At 41.0% G+C, this 15,229-nt stretch overlaps 1 protein-coding gene across 3 annotated transcripts in view; it reads left to right on the forward strand.

Annotated features, from left to right (window-relative positions):
- The first annotated feature begins 44 nt into the window (after window positions 1-44).
- The window catches only part of LOC125458216 (protein KIBRA-like), a 116,364-nt gene continuing 101,179 nt past the window's right edge, over window positions 45-15,229 (forward strand). For 2 of the 3 annotated variants that reach the window (XM_059650602.1, XM_059650603.1), the window contains exon 1: window positions 45-310. In XM_059650602.1, the coding sequence (XP_059506585.1) occupies window positions 177-310 (134 nt within the window). In that variant the 5' untranslated portion in view covers window positions 45-176. Of the gene's footprint in view, window positions 311-10,236; window positions 10,459-15,229 lie in introns of all 3 variants that reach the window. The other variant, XM_059650604.1, reaches the window with a different exon arrangement.

Below are 15,229 nucleotides of genomic sequence, written 5' to 3' on the forward strand. Positions count from 1 at the left end.
CGGGGGCTCGGGGGGGGGGGGGGGGGGGGTAAAAATAACATTTGTTTATCACAAACTCGGAGAGAGAATGTTTCAAGGCGAAGTGCCGCCGGCTCGGAGCAGCGACTCGGCGTTTCTCCTTCATCGTTTTACTTTCCCATGGAGGAGCTGGAGTTTCTAACAACCTGCCGCTCGCTATGCCCAAGCCCAGCAAGGGCAATGGAGAACTGCCCCTGCCACCCGGTTGGGAAGAGGCGACCGACTACGATGGGAAGTTGTACTACATTGACCACAACACCAAGCAGACGAGCTGGGTCGATCCCCGCGACAGGTGGGTAGGCCCCGGTTAGCAACCCAAACACAGCTCCACTTGCCAAATAAGGTGCAGCCGTTTGGAGCACTGCGCGTGCGTTTTATATATAAAATATTAACAAGCGAGTTTCTTGTACTGCGCATGTCTGATTTTGGGAGCTGTGGACGTAATAAACCAGGACCTGTAATGCGCAGGCGTGACATTCCAAGATACTTTACCCCATTCCTTTCTGCAGGATCCCGAGGTCATTCCAGTTTCCAGTTTGTATGCTTTCTTCTGCAGACTTGCTTGCCCGCCGAAGGGGAAAAAAATTAAAACTTAAATAAAATCATCAAAATTGCCGGCTCTTAAATTTGACACATTGCAGGCAATTCTTATGAAACACTGGAAAAATTTTAGGCTCCACAGTTGTCTCTTTTTCGAATGAAAGACACAGAACCTATATTTGACATTATGATGGGGAAGCAATTGTATTAGGAATATTATTTAGCATTAGGAGACTATTAATTCAGAGACCCAGATAATGTTCTACAGACTGAATCTGGCCACAGCAACTTGGAGAATTTGAATTCACTAAAAGCCTGGAATTAAGAGTCCGATGACATCATTGTCGATTGTCAAGAAAACCTGATCTAATTCATTAATGTCATTTTAGGTAGGTTGAGGGTCAGATAATGTTGAAGAAAGGCGGATGCTGCAGAAGACCAGAAGGATGGACATGGCAAAGATGTTTCCACTATAGGTGAGACTAGGATTGAAGGGCCCAGCCTCAGTGAATGGATGACCCTTTAGAGATAAGATGAGGAGGCATTTCTTCAGCAAAAGAGTGGTGAACCTGGGGATCTCATTGCTGCAGAGGGAGTGGAGGCCAAATTATTGCGTTTATTCGAGATAGAGATAGGTTCTTGATGGTAAGGGTTTCAAGGGTAATGGGAAGAAGGCAGGAGCTTGGGGTTGACAAACATAACAGCAATGATTGAATGGCAAGGCAGACTCAATGGGCTGAATGGCCTAATTCTTATCCTATGTTTTATTGTATTTGGGAAGGAAACTGCTCCTGTTATTGTCTGGCCTACATGTGACTCCAGACTCATAGTAATGTCGTTGACTCATGGCCAGTTTAGAATGGGCAATAATTACTGGTTAGCCAACAATGCCCACATCCATGAATTTTTAAAGAGCCATTCACCCATTATTAAACATGGGCAGACCTTGGGCCACGTGGTGATATAGAAGTAGTAGATTAAAAACCACAGCTTTCACTTATACACTTCTGACAGTGGAGCAGATAGAATGCACCATTTATAAGATTAATTCGAGGCTTTGCAATTTTCTCAAATTCTTATAAAAATCAACAAAGATCTCACCTCTAAGACTGCTAAACTTTAAGTTGCCAATTGAATTTTAAAATCAGATCAGCGTGCTCAAATAATTTGTAACTTTTGAAATTTAGCTAAACATTCATATTGACATCATAGCCCTTGAGGAGATGTCAACAAAGAACTCATTTTGGAACTGCATGCATCCTGGCTACATTTATGTTTATTGATCTGAGGAAGATGGCCTGTCAATCAAAGCAGTATAGTAGTGGGTTTTTTCAATGACAATTGTTGCTCATTTTGAAAATAGTAATGGAACATAGAGCAGTACAACATAGTACAGGCTCTCCTGTCCACGATGTTGTGCCGATCTATTATCCTACTAAGATCAATTTTCCCTGCATACCCAACATTTTACTAGGCTCCATGCGCCTATCCAAGAGTCGCTTAAGTCTCTAAAGTATCTGGCTCCACTACCACTGCTGGCTGCGCATTCAGCACACCCACCACTCTGTGTGCAGGACCTACCTCTGATATCTCCCCTGCACCTTCCTCCAATCACCTTAAAATTATGCCCCCTCAAAATAGTCATTTCCGCCCTGGGAAAGTGTCTCTGACTATCCAGTCACCTCTCATCCTTCTTCGCCAGAATGAAAAGCTCCCTCGACCTTTCCTTATAACACCTGCCCTCCGGTCAAGGCAGCATCCTGGTATATCTCCTCTGCACCCTCTCTAAAGCTTCCACACCTTTGCTATAATGAGTTGACCAGAACTGACCACAACATTCCAAATGTGAGCTAACCGGAGTTTTATAGAACTGCAGCATAACCTCATGGTAAGGTAATTCCCCTGCCAATGAAAGCCAACACCAAAAGCCTCAACTCACTCAACTTGGGTAGCAACTTTATGGGATCTCTGGACAGGGAATCTCTACCTTCAAGAATGGAAAATTGCAAAGATTAACCAACATGTCCTCATCACACCAGGTGCAAATTTTTTTTATTTCTCATCTCTGTCCTAAACAGTCAACCCCTTATCCTAACACCATGGGCTGATCCCTCTGTTCCTCCTCACTGCTGAGAATCCTGCCATTAACTCTGTATTCTGCATTCAAATTCAACCTTCTAAAATGAATCACTTCACACTTTTCTGGATCGAGTTCCATCTCCCACTTCTTTGTCCAGCTCTGCATCCTGTCAGTGTCCCATTGCAACCTACAGCAGCCATCCACCCTGTCCATAACTCCACCAGCTTTCGTGTCATCGGTAAACTTACTATCCCACCCTTCTACTTCATCATCCAAGACATTTATAAAGATCACAAATGGCAAAGGTTCCAGAACAGATCCCTGCAGAATACCACTGGTTACCAAGCTCCAGGCTGAATACTTTCCATCTACTACCACCCTCTGTCTTCTGTTGGACAGCCAGTTTTATATCGAGATAGCCACATTTCCCTGAATCCGTGCCTCTTTACTTTCTGAATGAGCCTACCATGTGGAACCTTATCGAATGCTTTGCTAAAATCCATATACACCACATCCACTGCTCTACCTTCATCAATGTGTTTTGTCACATCCTCAACTAATTCAATAAGGCATGTGAGGCATGACCTGCCCCTCTCAAAGAAATGCTGACTAATGGATTTAAACAAAACTTAAGATCACAACACTTAAACAGACCTTACCAACTCTGAAAGAGCATTTACATCTACTGTTTCAATTTGTACTGTCACTCTGTGGATTAAGTATCTTGCAACAGCAAAAATGAGCTCTCTGCTGAGTTCATGTGGCCCTGCTGAGTTTGAATTTCTTCCTGCATGACCTCCACCCTGCCTCCTTTCCCTCATTGACAAACATTGGATGTGTTAAAAATAAGGGGTGAAGTGGGGGGTGCCATCCACGTTTTGGACCCTCGACCATTTCTCAATCTGACTCTTTGCAAATTCAGCCCATGGTGTTAGGATAAGGGGTTGACGGCTCAGGACAGAGATGAGAAATAAAAAAAAATTGCACCTTTTGTGGTGAGGACGTGTTGGTTAATCTTTGCAATTTTCTACTCTTTAAGGTATAGATTCTCTGTCATTGTTTCCATTCAAAGACATTTGAACACTAAAGAATTTATGAAGTGAGGATGTAGGGTCAGGAGTGTAGGATGATGAAAAGTTAAGTATGATTTTGATGAAGAATGGAACTGTCTCCATGTGGTATACAACTTACTCTTCTATTTTCATGCATTCTTATGTATAGTCAGCATGCTTCAATATATTACATTTAGTCTCTTCGTCTAAGTTTTTGATGTAGATTGTAGACAAACTGGACCAAGCACTGATCCTTGTAGTGTTCTGCTTGTGGTAGCTGGCAGTACCAAAAATAACCAGTTTACTCGCACTGTTTTCTGTCCATTGATCAAACCTGATGCATTGTTGATATTAACTGCCAATGCCGTGGGCTCTAATCTTCATTATTTCATCTCATGCCTTTACAAGTTCTACATAGAGGACACCCACCAATTCTGAAAACTCTACTAGCTAACTACACAGTCAAACAATTTCAATGGATTGACTTCTCCTTCATACATCCATTATATAATCATTAGCTTCTGTGTACCTTATTACAGAGTTGTTTGTAAATGAGAGACTTGTTTAATATTTCCAGATTTTCTGTCAACAGAAAATAAGTTGGGGTGAATGGCAAGAATGATCTCAAAAGGCTTCAGGGCAAAATAGACACATTGAGTGAGTGGGCAAATAGATAGCAGGTGCAAACAGGAGGCTAGAGAACACAGCAAGCCAGGCAACATTTGGAAGAAAAGAGAAGCGAACGATTCGGGTACTACTTTTCTTGAGGACTTGATGTGGGGGTAGGAGGAGCTGCAGATAAAGGTAGGGGGAAGTGGGCCCCTAACACCACCATTCTGCTACACCCCTCCCACCCCTCTTTACCTGTAGCTTCCCCTATCCCCGCATCCAGTCCTGAAGAAAGGTAATACCTGAAACATTGATTTCTTTCCTCTGGATGCTGCCTGCCTTGCTGTGTTCTTCCAGCATCCTGTTTGGATACCTTGGATTCCAGCATCTGCAGTTTTATTTATCTGTAAGAAAGCAGATACCGTATAGTTTGGATAAATGTGAAGTTGCCCCCTTCAGGATGAAAAACAGAATAGCAGTGTAGGTTGGGAACTGTTGAGGGTCAAAGGGATTTGGCTGTTCCTCTACACCAGTCATTAAATGTAAGTATCCAGTGTCTGCAAACAATTAGCAAGACAAATACTATGTTGCATTCATTACAAGATGGTTTGAGTAAAGGAGCATCGGGGTCCTAAACAAGAGATCATGGTTTCAGATTGCATGCTGGGCCATTTTGGACTGGGATGAGGAGAAGGTGGCAAATGCATGGAGTTCACCACCACAGAACACTGTGGAGGCTAAGTCACAGAACATATTGAAGAAAGAAACAGATTTCTACAAGCTAAAGGTGTTGAGAGACAGTGAGATTCGTTAAACAACAAATTGTTAATTTGATTTGCAGAGTTGTGACCAGTTGTGGATACCAAACATCATCAGCCTGATGACAACTCTCTGATAGAGACAAAAAAACTACAGATGCTGGAATCCATGGTAGACAGACAGGAGGCTGGTGAAGGAAAGGAGAAGTCAACGTTTCGGGTATTACCGTTCTTCAGGACTGGAGTCCTTTACGACCCTGAAGAAGGATAATATCCGAAATGTTGACAACTCTCTGATAACCAGATAGTTGAATAGCTTGAGATCTGAAAGGCACAGTGAGAAGCCTTCAGATTCTGCTGGAGGAGGTACATCTCACCAGTGATATACCTAAAGCTATAAGAAAGTTGTTTTGCTTCCACCAGTTGTTGTAAGCTGTGGCTTGTGGCTAATAAATCAAATACTTTATCATTTGTGAACTAATCATCATATGCCTCCTGTGCAAAAGTGAAAGAATCCAAAAGAAAAGCTTGAAGAGCTAAAGGACTTGGGAAATGTAAGAAACTCCTCCTCAAATCCTGAACAAAAATAAAGTTGCTGGAAAAGCTCAGCAAGTCTGGCAGCATTTGTGAAGGAGAAAACAGAGTTAACGTTTTGGGTCCAGTGACCCTTCCTCAGAACTCCTCGAATCTTAATGACTTGTGCCGTATGATTGTTTCCGCAATAATTCTTCCCCTCCCATCCATAATAACCAATGATTTTTGCCTGTCAGTATGTGTGTGAAGGGCTAGTGTTTGACCTAGTAGAATTAAATATCAGCAGTTATGGTTAGAGTCTTTTTATTTGTAATAAATAGTAGCTTCAGTTTAGTGCAAAACCAGGTTTGTGTTTTTGGTTCACCGGAGTCTATTAGGCAACTAAATTAAGGATTTTGCACACTTTGACAATTTTTTAAATCTTTGTGATGACTAGAGGAATAGTGGGTCTTGATTTCAGCATATTTCGCCAGTGAGGCATAACACCATGTAAATACTAGTTGTACAGTTGAAATTATGTTTGGAGTATGAAGTGAAGCCAATGTGAAGTGGAAATATATTGTGAAATATTCCAGCAAGAAATTCCATGTATGCTGATCTAAGTTTCTGAAATATCTACACTCAGTATAACTGGTTGAAACATCTTTGAATGATATCTGGATTTTGACAATGGCTAGTGAGCGACAAGCTGCTGTTCAAGTAATTTTCAAACTGCTTTTCATTTTTTTTCTGAACTTCCATGGATGTAAGCACTCTAATTTCTGTCATTCACTGTCACTACTTTTAGTTTGTTGACTTCTTGCAGGCCTTTTCCAATTGTCTTTCGGTCACTGTATTCTGTTGTCCATTTTCATACAGTTACCTGTAATTTTTCCTAGACCTTTGATGTGCTGTGTGATCTGCTTTATTCACTTGTGTTAGGATCAGTATATTGAAAAAGTGTTCGTGATAATTTTTGTTTAATTTCAGTTTTTTTTTTGACTGGCATCCAGATATTATCACTAAACCATTTGGTTTTGTATGTCTTTTCAATGCTTGCTTCTCACCAATTATTTTGCATAAATAAATCTTTTCTTAGACACTTTGAGGGTGGGGTGTGCCATTGTGTTAAACCTGTTTCGTAACTCTATTTGGAATTTAGTTTCCTTTCTGTAGCCTCAAGTAAACAAAAACCATGCAATCAAGTGGGATGAATGGTTAGAGATTTCAGTCACAGAATTATTTTATATGTAGAACATTGTGCTTTTGAAGATATAACAGTCTTTGGTAGAATCACAAAATTTGTTATTCTGTTGTTATTCTGCACAATCTGAATTCAGTACATTATTTGGCAGGATTTAGATGTGGTTTTGACTTCTTGTGTGATAGGATTAGTAATTCAGATGAACACAGAAGACTTTGTTCTTGGACCTGGTCTAGATTCATCCATGGGCCTCATCTGGAAGAAATCACCGAGCTGCAGATGTCAATTTTGAATCCTGGGACTGCTCGCTAATTGAGGCTTTAAGAATTCTGTCTGCCTGTAATGAGTTACTTGCAGATAGATATAATAAAAACAAAAACAAAAATTGCTGGGCATACTCGGCATTTCAGTCAGCATCCATGGTGAGAAACAGAGTTAATGTTTGGGGATGATTATGTTTCATCCAAACTGAAGAAAAGTAGACCCAAAACCTTTTAAGCCGGAGAAAGAGGCAGGAGAAACGAAAGGAAGACCTCTCATAGCATTATGCGTGAGAAAGATAAATATCAAAAGATTAAATGATGCAGAAGCCAAATACAGTGGTAATGGATGTTGCAGAGAAAAACTGAAATGTGAGTCAAGATAGTTTTATGGGCAGGGTATGCAAACAGTTGGGCATGTGATCACATTTTGGTAGTGGCCTCCAGTATTTTTGTGGATCCACATGTTACATACCTCTTCGTGGCTGCGCAGAAATTAAATTTTAAATGTTTCTTTACCTTGGGCAGTGGGTAACCTCCAATATTTCTTTTAAGGCCTACATCTTAGACTGCTGAAAGCCTAACAACCATGTGGAGTGTGCACAATGCCAGCTCCAACTTGTTGATGGTTAAATTGCAGGAAACACAAACATCTTTTCGAGGCTGATATCCTGCATATTTATAAGTGTAAAAGTAATAGAGTAGCGAAATAAGGAATTTCATCTACCCCAACATTAACTAGGTTAGTCATAGTGTGAAAAGGTTAGACTGAGTGGCATTCTTAAAATGCATCTAGGAGAACTTTTTTAAGCCATTTGTAGAGTGCCATACAAAAGAGGGGGTGGTCTTGATCTTAATTTTAAGTGATGAAATTGGGCAAGCGTTTGATGTATCAATGGGGGACTGTTTTGCAGCTGGTTGATTATAACTCCATTAAATTCAAGATTGTAATTGGAAAAGGACAAGGGTGGACCTAAATTCAAATTTATAAATTGCTGAAAGATTGGTTTTTAATAAGATTTGGCCAGTATGGACTGGGAGCTGTTACTTTTGAGAATCTGTGGAACATATTCAAGACAGAATGAGGGAGAGTACAGGGCCATATGTTCCAAAAAAAAAGACAAAGGGTGGGACCAGCAAATCTTCTGACCCCTAGATATCAAGGGATATAAAGGATTAGATATGGCAAAAAGGGAGGCTTATGGCAGATACTGAGGGTTCAAAATAGCAGAAGTCCTAGAGCAGTAAGAATGTGCAATGGGAATTTTAAAAGGACAGTAGGGGAGCAAAAAGGAGGCATGAAAGAATGACAGCAGGATATATAAAGAAAAATTCTTAGTTATTTTACAAGCACATTCAAGAACAAATGAATAGTTAAAGAAAGAGTAAGATCCATTAAGGACCATAGTGGTAATTTGTGTGTCTAACCAGAGGATAGGGTTCTAAGTGAATAATTTGTATTGGTGCTCGCTATTCAGAGGGATGAAGTAGGTATAAGAAATCAAGGAAAAAGACTGTGAAATGCTAAAAGAAATTAGCATTGAGAGAGATGAAGTTCTGGCAGAATTAAATGTATTTAAATCTCCAGGACTGGACGAAATGTATTCCACATTGAATGAAGCAATGGTGGAAATAGTAGTCGTTGGCAGCCAGCCGAATTATTATTCAAGAAAGGGTCTGTTTCTGTGTTAAGAGTCCATGGAATGCAAGGGGGTTTGGCAAATTTGTCCCCAATTGACTGAGTAGCAGGAAGCAAGGGTGATGATTGGGGGGCGTTGTGTGACTGGAAGCTTTTGCCCAGTGCGGTTCATAGACTCCTGTAGTGTGGAAATAGACCATTTGGCCCATCAAGCACACTAACCCTCCATAGAGCATCCTGACCAGATCACACCTCCCCCTACCCATCCACTATCCCTGTAACTCTGCATTTCACGTGACTCATCCATCTAACTTGCACATCCCTGGGGAGTATGGGCAATTTAGCACAGCCAATCCACTTATGCTGTACATCTTTTTGGATCGTGGGAGGAAGCCGGAGCCCCTGAAGGAAACCCACGCAGACATGGAAGAAATGTGCAAACTCCAAACAGACAGTGACCCGAGGGTGGAGTTGATCCTGGGCCCCTGGCGCTGTGAGGCAGCAATGCTAACCGCTGAGCCACCTTCGGAATCGGTGTTGTGGCCCTTGCTGTTTGTGGTATGTACAAATGATTTATACTTGAATGTAGGAGGGTTGATCAGTAAGTTTGTGGATGATATGCAGATTGTTGTGGTAGTAAATAGTGTGGAGGATCACCTTAGATTGCAGGGAGGTGTAGACAGGTTGATCGGTGGTGAGTGGAATTCAGTTCAGATAGGTATAAGGTGATGCACTTGGCCGGGACCAACATTTAAAGTTGCTCAGAAGGCATGTGGGATACTTTATTAACCGAGGTTTGGAGTTTTAAGCGTAGGCATGTTATGTTGGAACTGTATAAAAAGTTCATTAGACCATAACTACAGCATTTACTGCAGTCCTAGAATCCAATGTTATATGAGGATGTGATTGCAATGGAGAGGGTGTAAAAGAGAGTTACCAGTATGTTGCCTCAGCAAGAGAGGTTTAAGTTTTGAAGAGAGAATGGATAGATTGTTTTCCTTGGAGCAAAGAAGACTGATGGGGGACATGAATGAAGAGTATAAAATTGAGGGGTGTAGACAGCGTTAATAGGAATAAACGTTTCCCCTTGGTGGTGGGATCAATGACCAGGAGCTGTAACCTTAAGGTAAAGTGTAAGAGGTTTAGTGGAGATGCGAGGAGGCAAGAGATCACTGAGTAGTGGTGGGAATCTGTACTCACTGCCTGTAAGAAATGATAGAGGCTGAAATCCTCACAACATTTAAAAAGTATTTAGATGTATGTTTGTGAAGTCAAGGCATATAAAGCCATGGGTCTAGTGCTGGAAAATGAGATTAGAATAGTTAGCAGGTTGTTTTAGACTGGTGCAGATTTGATGGGCTAAAAGGATTTTTTTCTGTGCTGAGTACTTCTGTGACCTTGTGATTTTCCTGTTTTCAGTTTTGTAGCTGACATGCTTCTGAGGGACATCAACAGCTGGAAATCATATTTTATCCCAATATTCCTTTTTTTGCGTAAATTTAGAAGGAGTGGACGGTCTCTTCCCTTTTATATGCCTATGGCTGTTAATGCTTTTTTTTTCAGATTGTATCTTCAGTGTTACTTCTTGATGTAGCCACTGATACAGAAGGGAAATATCTGCATGTTGGAAGTGATGCTACAGACGGCCACAAATCTGATCTCTTACTGCCAGAAATGATTTGAGAAAAGTTTAGAAAAACTTATACTTGAAGGAAGGTTAATGATGGGAAACTTTATGGAGGAAAATCATTTTACTAAAAAGGGGATGCTAAAGCAGATTTATTTGTAAGTATTTTTTATAAATACACTTTTAAGTAAATGATGAGACAATTTAGACTTGTTGCTTAAAATTCTGAAGTCGTATGGGAATATCTGCCTCCAGTCACGAACAATTTCAACTCCCCCTCCCATTCCTCAGATGACATGTCCATCCTGGGCCTCCTGCAATGCCACAACAATGCCACCTGGAGTTTGCAGGAACAGCACCTCATATTCTGCTTGGGAACCCTGCACCCCAATGGTATCAATGTGGACTTCACAAGCTTCAAAATCTCCCCTCCCCCCTTCTGCATCCCAAAACCAGCTCAGCTCATCCCTGCCTCCCTAACCTGTCCTTCCTCCCACCTATCCCCTTCTCCCACCTCGAGCCGCACCCCCATCTCCTATCTACTAACCTCATCCCACCCCCTTGACTTGTCCATCCTCCTGGACTGACCTATCTCCTCCCTAACTCCCCACCTATACTCCCCTTTACTGGCTCCACCCAGTCTCTTTGACCTGCCTGTCTCCTCTCCGCCTATCTTCTCTATCCATCTTCTATCCGCCTTCCCCTCTCCCCCTGTTTATTTCAGAACCCCCTTCCCCTCCTCTGCTTCTGAAGAAGGCTGTAGGCCTGAAATGTCAGCCTTCCTGCTCCTCTGATGCCGCTTGGCTTGCTGTGTTCATCCAGCTCTACATCTTGTTATTTCAGGTCCTCCAGCATCTGCAGTTCCTACTGTCTCTGGGAATGCCAGTTGATTGTATATACAAAATCTATCCTTAACTGTTTGATCTCTGGATTTTAGGGTTGAGGCATGGTTCAAAATAAATCAGGACATAGGAGAACATAGAACTGTACAGCACAAAACAGGCCCTTCGGCCCACGATGTTGTGCTGACTTTTACCCTAAACCTAAGGTCAATGTAACCTCCACCCCTACCTTGTACTATTACCCATACGCCTATCTAATAGCCGCTTAAATGTCCCTAATGAGGCCAACTCCACTACCCTCTCCAGCAAGGCATTCCACACCCCTATCACTCTCTGAGTAAAGAATTTAGATTGCTTCTTGTGCCTGTGACCTGATCTCATACTTATAACGAATAAGAGCTATGTTGGACATGATTGAAACTTCCTAGATTGCACATTGCAGGATGTGGTTGCCCCACGGTAATGGGCAGTTTGGGGGCATAGTGAGTGAGGAGCCATCTAGCAAGATAGCATGAAGAGGAAGACATTGCAGGAGTCTTCTGGGAGTTTTCATTGCTGATTACTTGAGAATGACCTCACCTTAAAGACATGAAGTTCAGAAAATCTACAGCACTGGGACAGTTTATGCTGCATTTTGAACCTAAATCTTCGGTTTAATTTGATACCAATATTGATTCAATACTGATCTGAGTTCATACTCAGCACCTCACTCAGACTCCTTGGTTCTTGACAGTTCTTCTGGCTGGTACTCGTTAGTTTCTGAAATCTGAAAAGAAAATCGTTGAAATATTCAGTAGCTCAGGGAATACCTGTGGTGAAAACCTGTACGTTAACGTTTCAGATCAAATTTTTTTTGGTAGAACTGAAAATAGTTAAAAAGGTATGATCAAGTTTAAGTATGAAATGAGGGAAGGATTTTGGGGAGATGGTGAAAGAAGGGAATAAGAATTCTGGGACAAGGTGGATGGTGGAGAGATTAAATACTGGAAAAAGATGGTAAAATGTAACAAATAATGTTAGTGAGGTAAATAAAGAACAAAGTGTGCATCTACAGAAGATCTAAACGTGTGTAGTAGAGTTGTTGTAAAAATGGGGCTGTGGTTAAAAACTGAAGTTGTTCTATTCATTGCTGAGCCTAGTAGGCTGCAGATAAAGTGTTAACTTGAAAGATGAGGTGCTGTTCCTTGAATCTGCATTGAGCTTTGTTGGAACAGTGTAGAAGGCCAAGTTCACAGTGGGAGGTGAATAAAAAGAAACAGGCAACAGGAAGCTCTGAGTTTCATTTGTGGATGGAACTGTGGTGTTCTTCTAAGCAGTTGTCCAATCCATACTTGGTCTCACCAGTTTAGAGGACAATACCTCCTTGAGTGGAGAGTCCAGGCTACAGTCACTAGGTTGTGAACAGCAAGTCGATTCGTATGCAAATCGGTACACAGTGCAGGACAATGTAGACCCTCTGTGTGAGTAAATCATTATTTAACTGGAAGGCCCTCACTGATGGGAAGGTAGGAGCAGGAGGTAAATGATAGGTATTGCATCTCCTCCACTTGTATGGAAAGTTTGTGAATAAAGGTAATAAGGTGTTAGGGATAATTGAGGTGGATAAGGGTGCTGAGGACGGCACTGTCCTTTTGGAATGCTAGGAGGGGATGGAAGGGGATGATTTGACCAGCACTTTGCTGGAGTTGACTAAAATGGGTAGCATGGTGACTCAGTGGTTAGCACTGCTGCCCTACAGCACCAGAGACGTGTGCTTGATTCTAACCCTTTGGTGACTGCCTCTGTGGAGTTTGCACATTTTCTCTGTGTCAGTATGGGTTTGCACTGGGTATTCTGGGTTTCTCCTGCAGTCCAAAGAAGTGCAGGTTTGATGGAGTGGCCATATTAAATTGCCCTATAGTATCCAGGGATGTGTAGGCGAGGTGGACTAGCGTAAATGTGGGGATACAGGGCACAGGGTGGTGGGCTGCTCTTTTGGAGGTCAGTGCAGACTCATTGGCCGAATGGCCTCTTTCTGCACTGTAAGGATTCAATGAGTCTATGAAATGGTGAAGGATGATCAATTATGGGGCTTTCTGTGCTAGAAAGTGAGATCGAAAGCAACCATATTGTGGTTCTGAGAGAGCGAGAGGAATAGCTGAGAATAGAAGTGCGGAAATGGAACTGACATGGGCGCTCAACCAATAATTTCCCTTCGTTCTGATCAACGGGACCCGCAATCAATAGACTGTTTCCTTAAGGACCTAAATACCTTTCTACAATTCTGTACGGCTTGTCAATTAACATGCCTTCCTGAGTGAATATAAACTTTCTTCCACTGAAGTTATCTAAAATTTTACCAATTGTAAACATACTTTAATTAAGTACAAACATTTTGCCTTGCAGGTTCTTCTTTTATTTCAGTTTCCTATATAAAATACAAACTTTTCAGTAAAAATTAAGCTAGTTATAATTCCTTTAAGAAGAGTTTCTTTAAATCACCGTAAAGATGTCAGGTAGCAAAATGAAAATCAAAATAATTGGGAAGGAATTCAAGTAATTTTAACAAATAACTGGCATAAATGGAAATAGTAAAGAATTTTATAAACATGTAAAAAGTGAAAGAATAATTCGAGGCTGAGACTAATCAGAGAGGAGAAAAACTTTATGGAGATTGAATGACTTAGTGGCTACATTAAATGAAAAATTAATCTTTGCTTTCGCAAGGAAGTGATAGAGAAATCTCAGAGTACAGAAGGAGAAGTGGAGCAGTCAGATAGGATAATTATAGAGAAGGGACTAGTTCTGAAAAAGTAGAACATGAAAATGCAAAGATATTTGAGTCCTAATGACCTACATTCTGGAATACTGAAGGAGGTCAAGCGAAGAATCACAGAATTGTTGTGGTGTAGGCAAATAATCCCATTGTGTCTACACTGGCCTTCTGAGCTTTAACTTGGTGCCAATCCCCTGCTTTTTCCTGTAACCCTGCGCATTGTTTTCATTTAAATAACCATGCAATGCCTTTTTGAATACCTCAATTGAATCTGTCTCTACCGCACCACTGGGCAGCACATTTTATACCCTAACTATTCACTGTGAAGACAATTTTCTCAACTCACACTTACATCTTTTGCAAAACAAATTAAAACTGGTCCTTGATTAATTTATGACTGGGAACAGTTTCTCTCCACCCACTCTGCCCAGACCCCTCGTGGTTTTTAAAACTATCGCATTTCCTCTTGCTGTTGTCCTTTCCAAGGAAAACAGTCCCAGCTTCTGCAGTCTTTCCTCAAAATTGAAGTGCATGGTACCATTCTCATAAACCTCTTTTGTAGTCTTCTGTGCATTCATATCCTTTCTACAGTATGCCACAAGAATTGTACACAGTACTCCAACTGCAACCTAACTAGTATTTTACCTAAGTTTATCATAATCTCCTTGTAATTGAACTCTCTGCCCTTGTTCAGGAAGCCTAAAGTACAACTTACTTTATTAACAGTTCTCCATCTGTCCTGCCACTGAACTCTAGCTACAGTTTTCCACATCTTATTGTTGAATCTAGTAGTGTCCAAGGGAAAGGGAGAAATAAAGGATGTTTAGAAAATCTGTTGATTAGTAGTACCTAGAGTATAATGCATATCAAATATATCCTTTATACATTAGATGACATTTTTAAAGAAATTAATATTTTTGACAGAATCACTTCATTTTGAAATTCCGTCAATAATCATTAGTCGTAAACTATATTTGATGGCTGAATATACAGAATTGTGATAACCAAATAACCTGTTGACATTCCTCTGATTATGTAAGTAAGAGACAGAAATGTATCCGTTTATAAATAATGTAATAAACTAGGCACACAATGCAAGTATGCCTGGAATGTAAAACGCCCAGAATAATCTTATGATTAGTTGAAACATATTTGCAGAGTTAGAACAATGTAAATAATAGGCATCAAGTTTGTTGAAGCAAAGGAATGTGACAAATACTGTCAGAGATAATGGGAACTGCAGATGCTGGAGATTCCAAGATAATAAAATGTGAGGCTGGATGAACACAGCAGGCCAAGCAGCATCTCAGGAGCACAAAAGCTGACGTTTCG

This window comes from Stegostoma tigrinum, chromosome 13 (genome assembly GCF_030684315.1).
Source record: "Stegostoma tigrinum isolate sSteTig4 chromosome 13, sSteTig4.hap1, whole genome shotgun sequence".
NCBI lineage: Eukaryota > Metazoa > Chordata > Chondrichthyes > Orectolobiformes > Stegostomatidae > Stegostoma > Stegostoma tigrinum.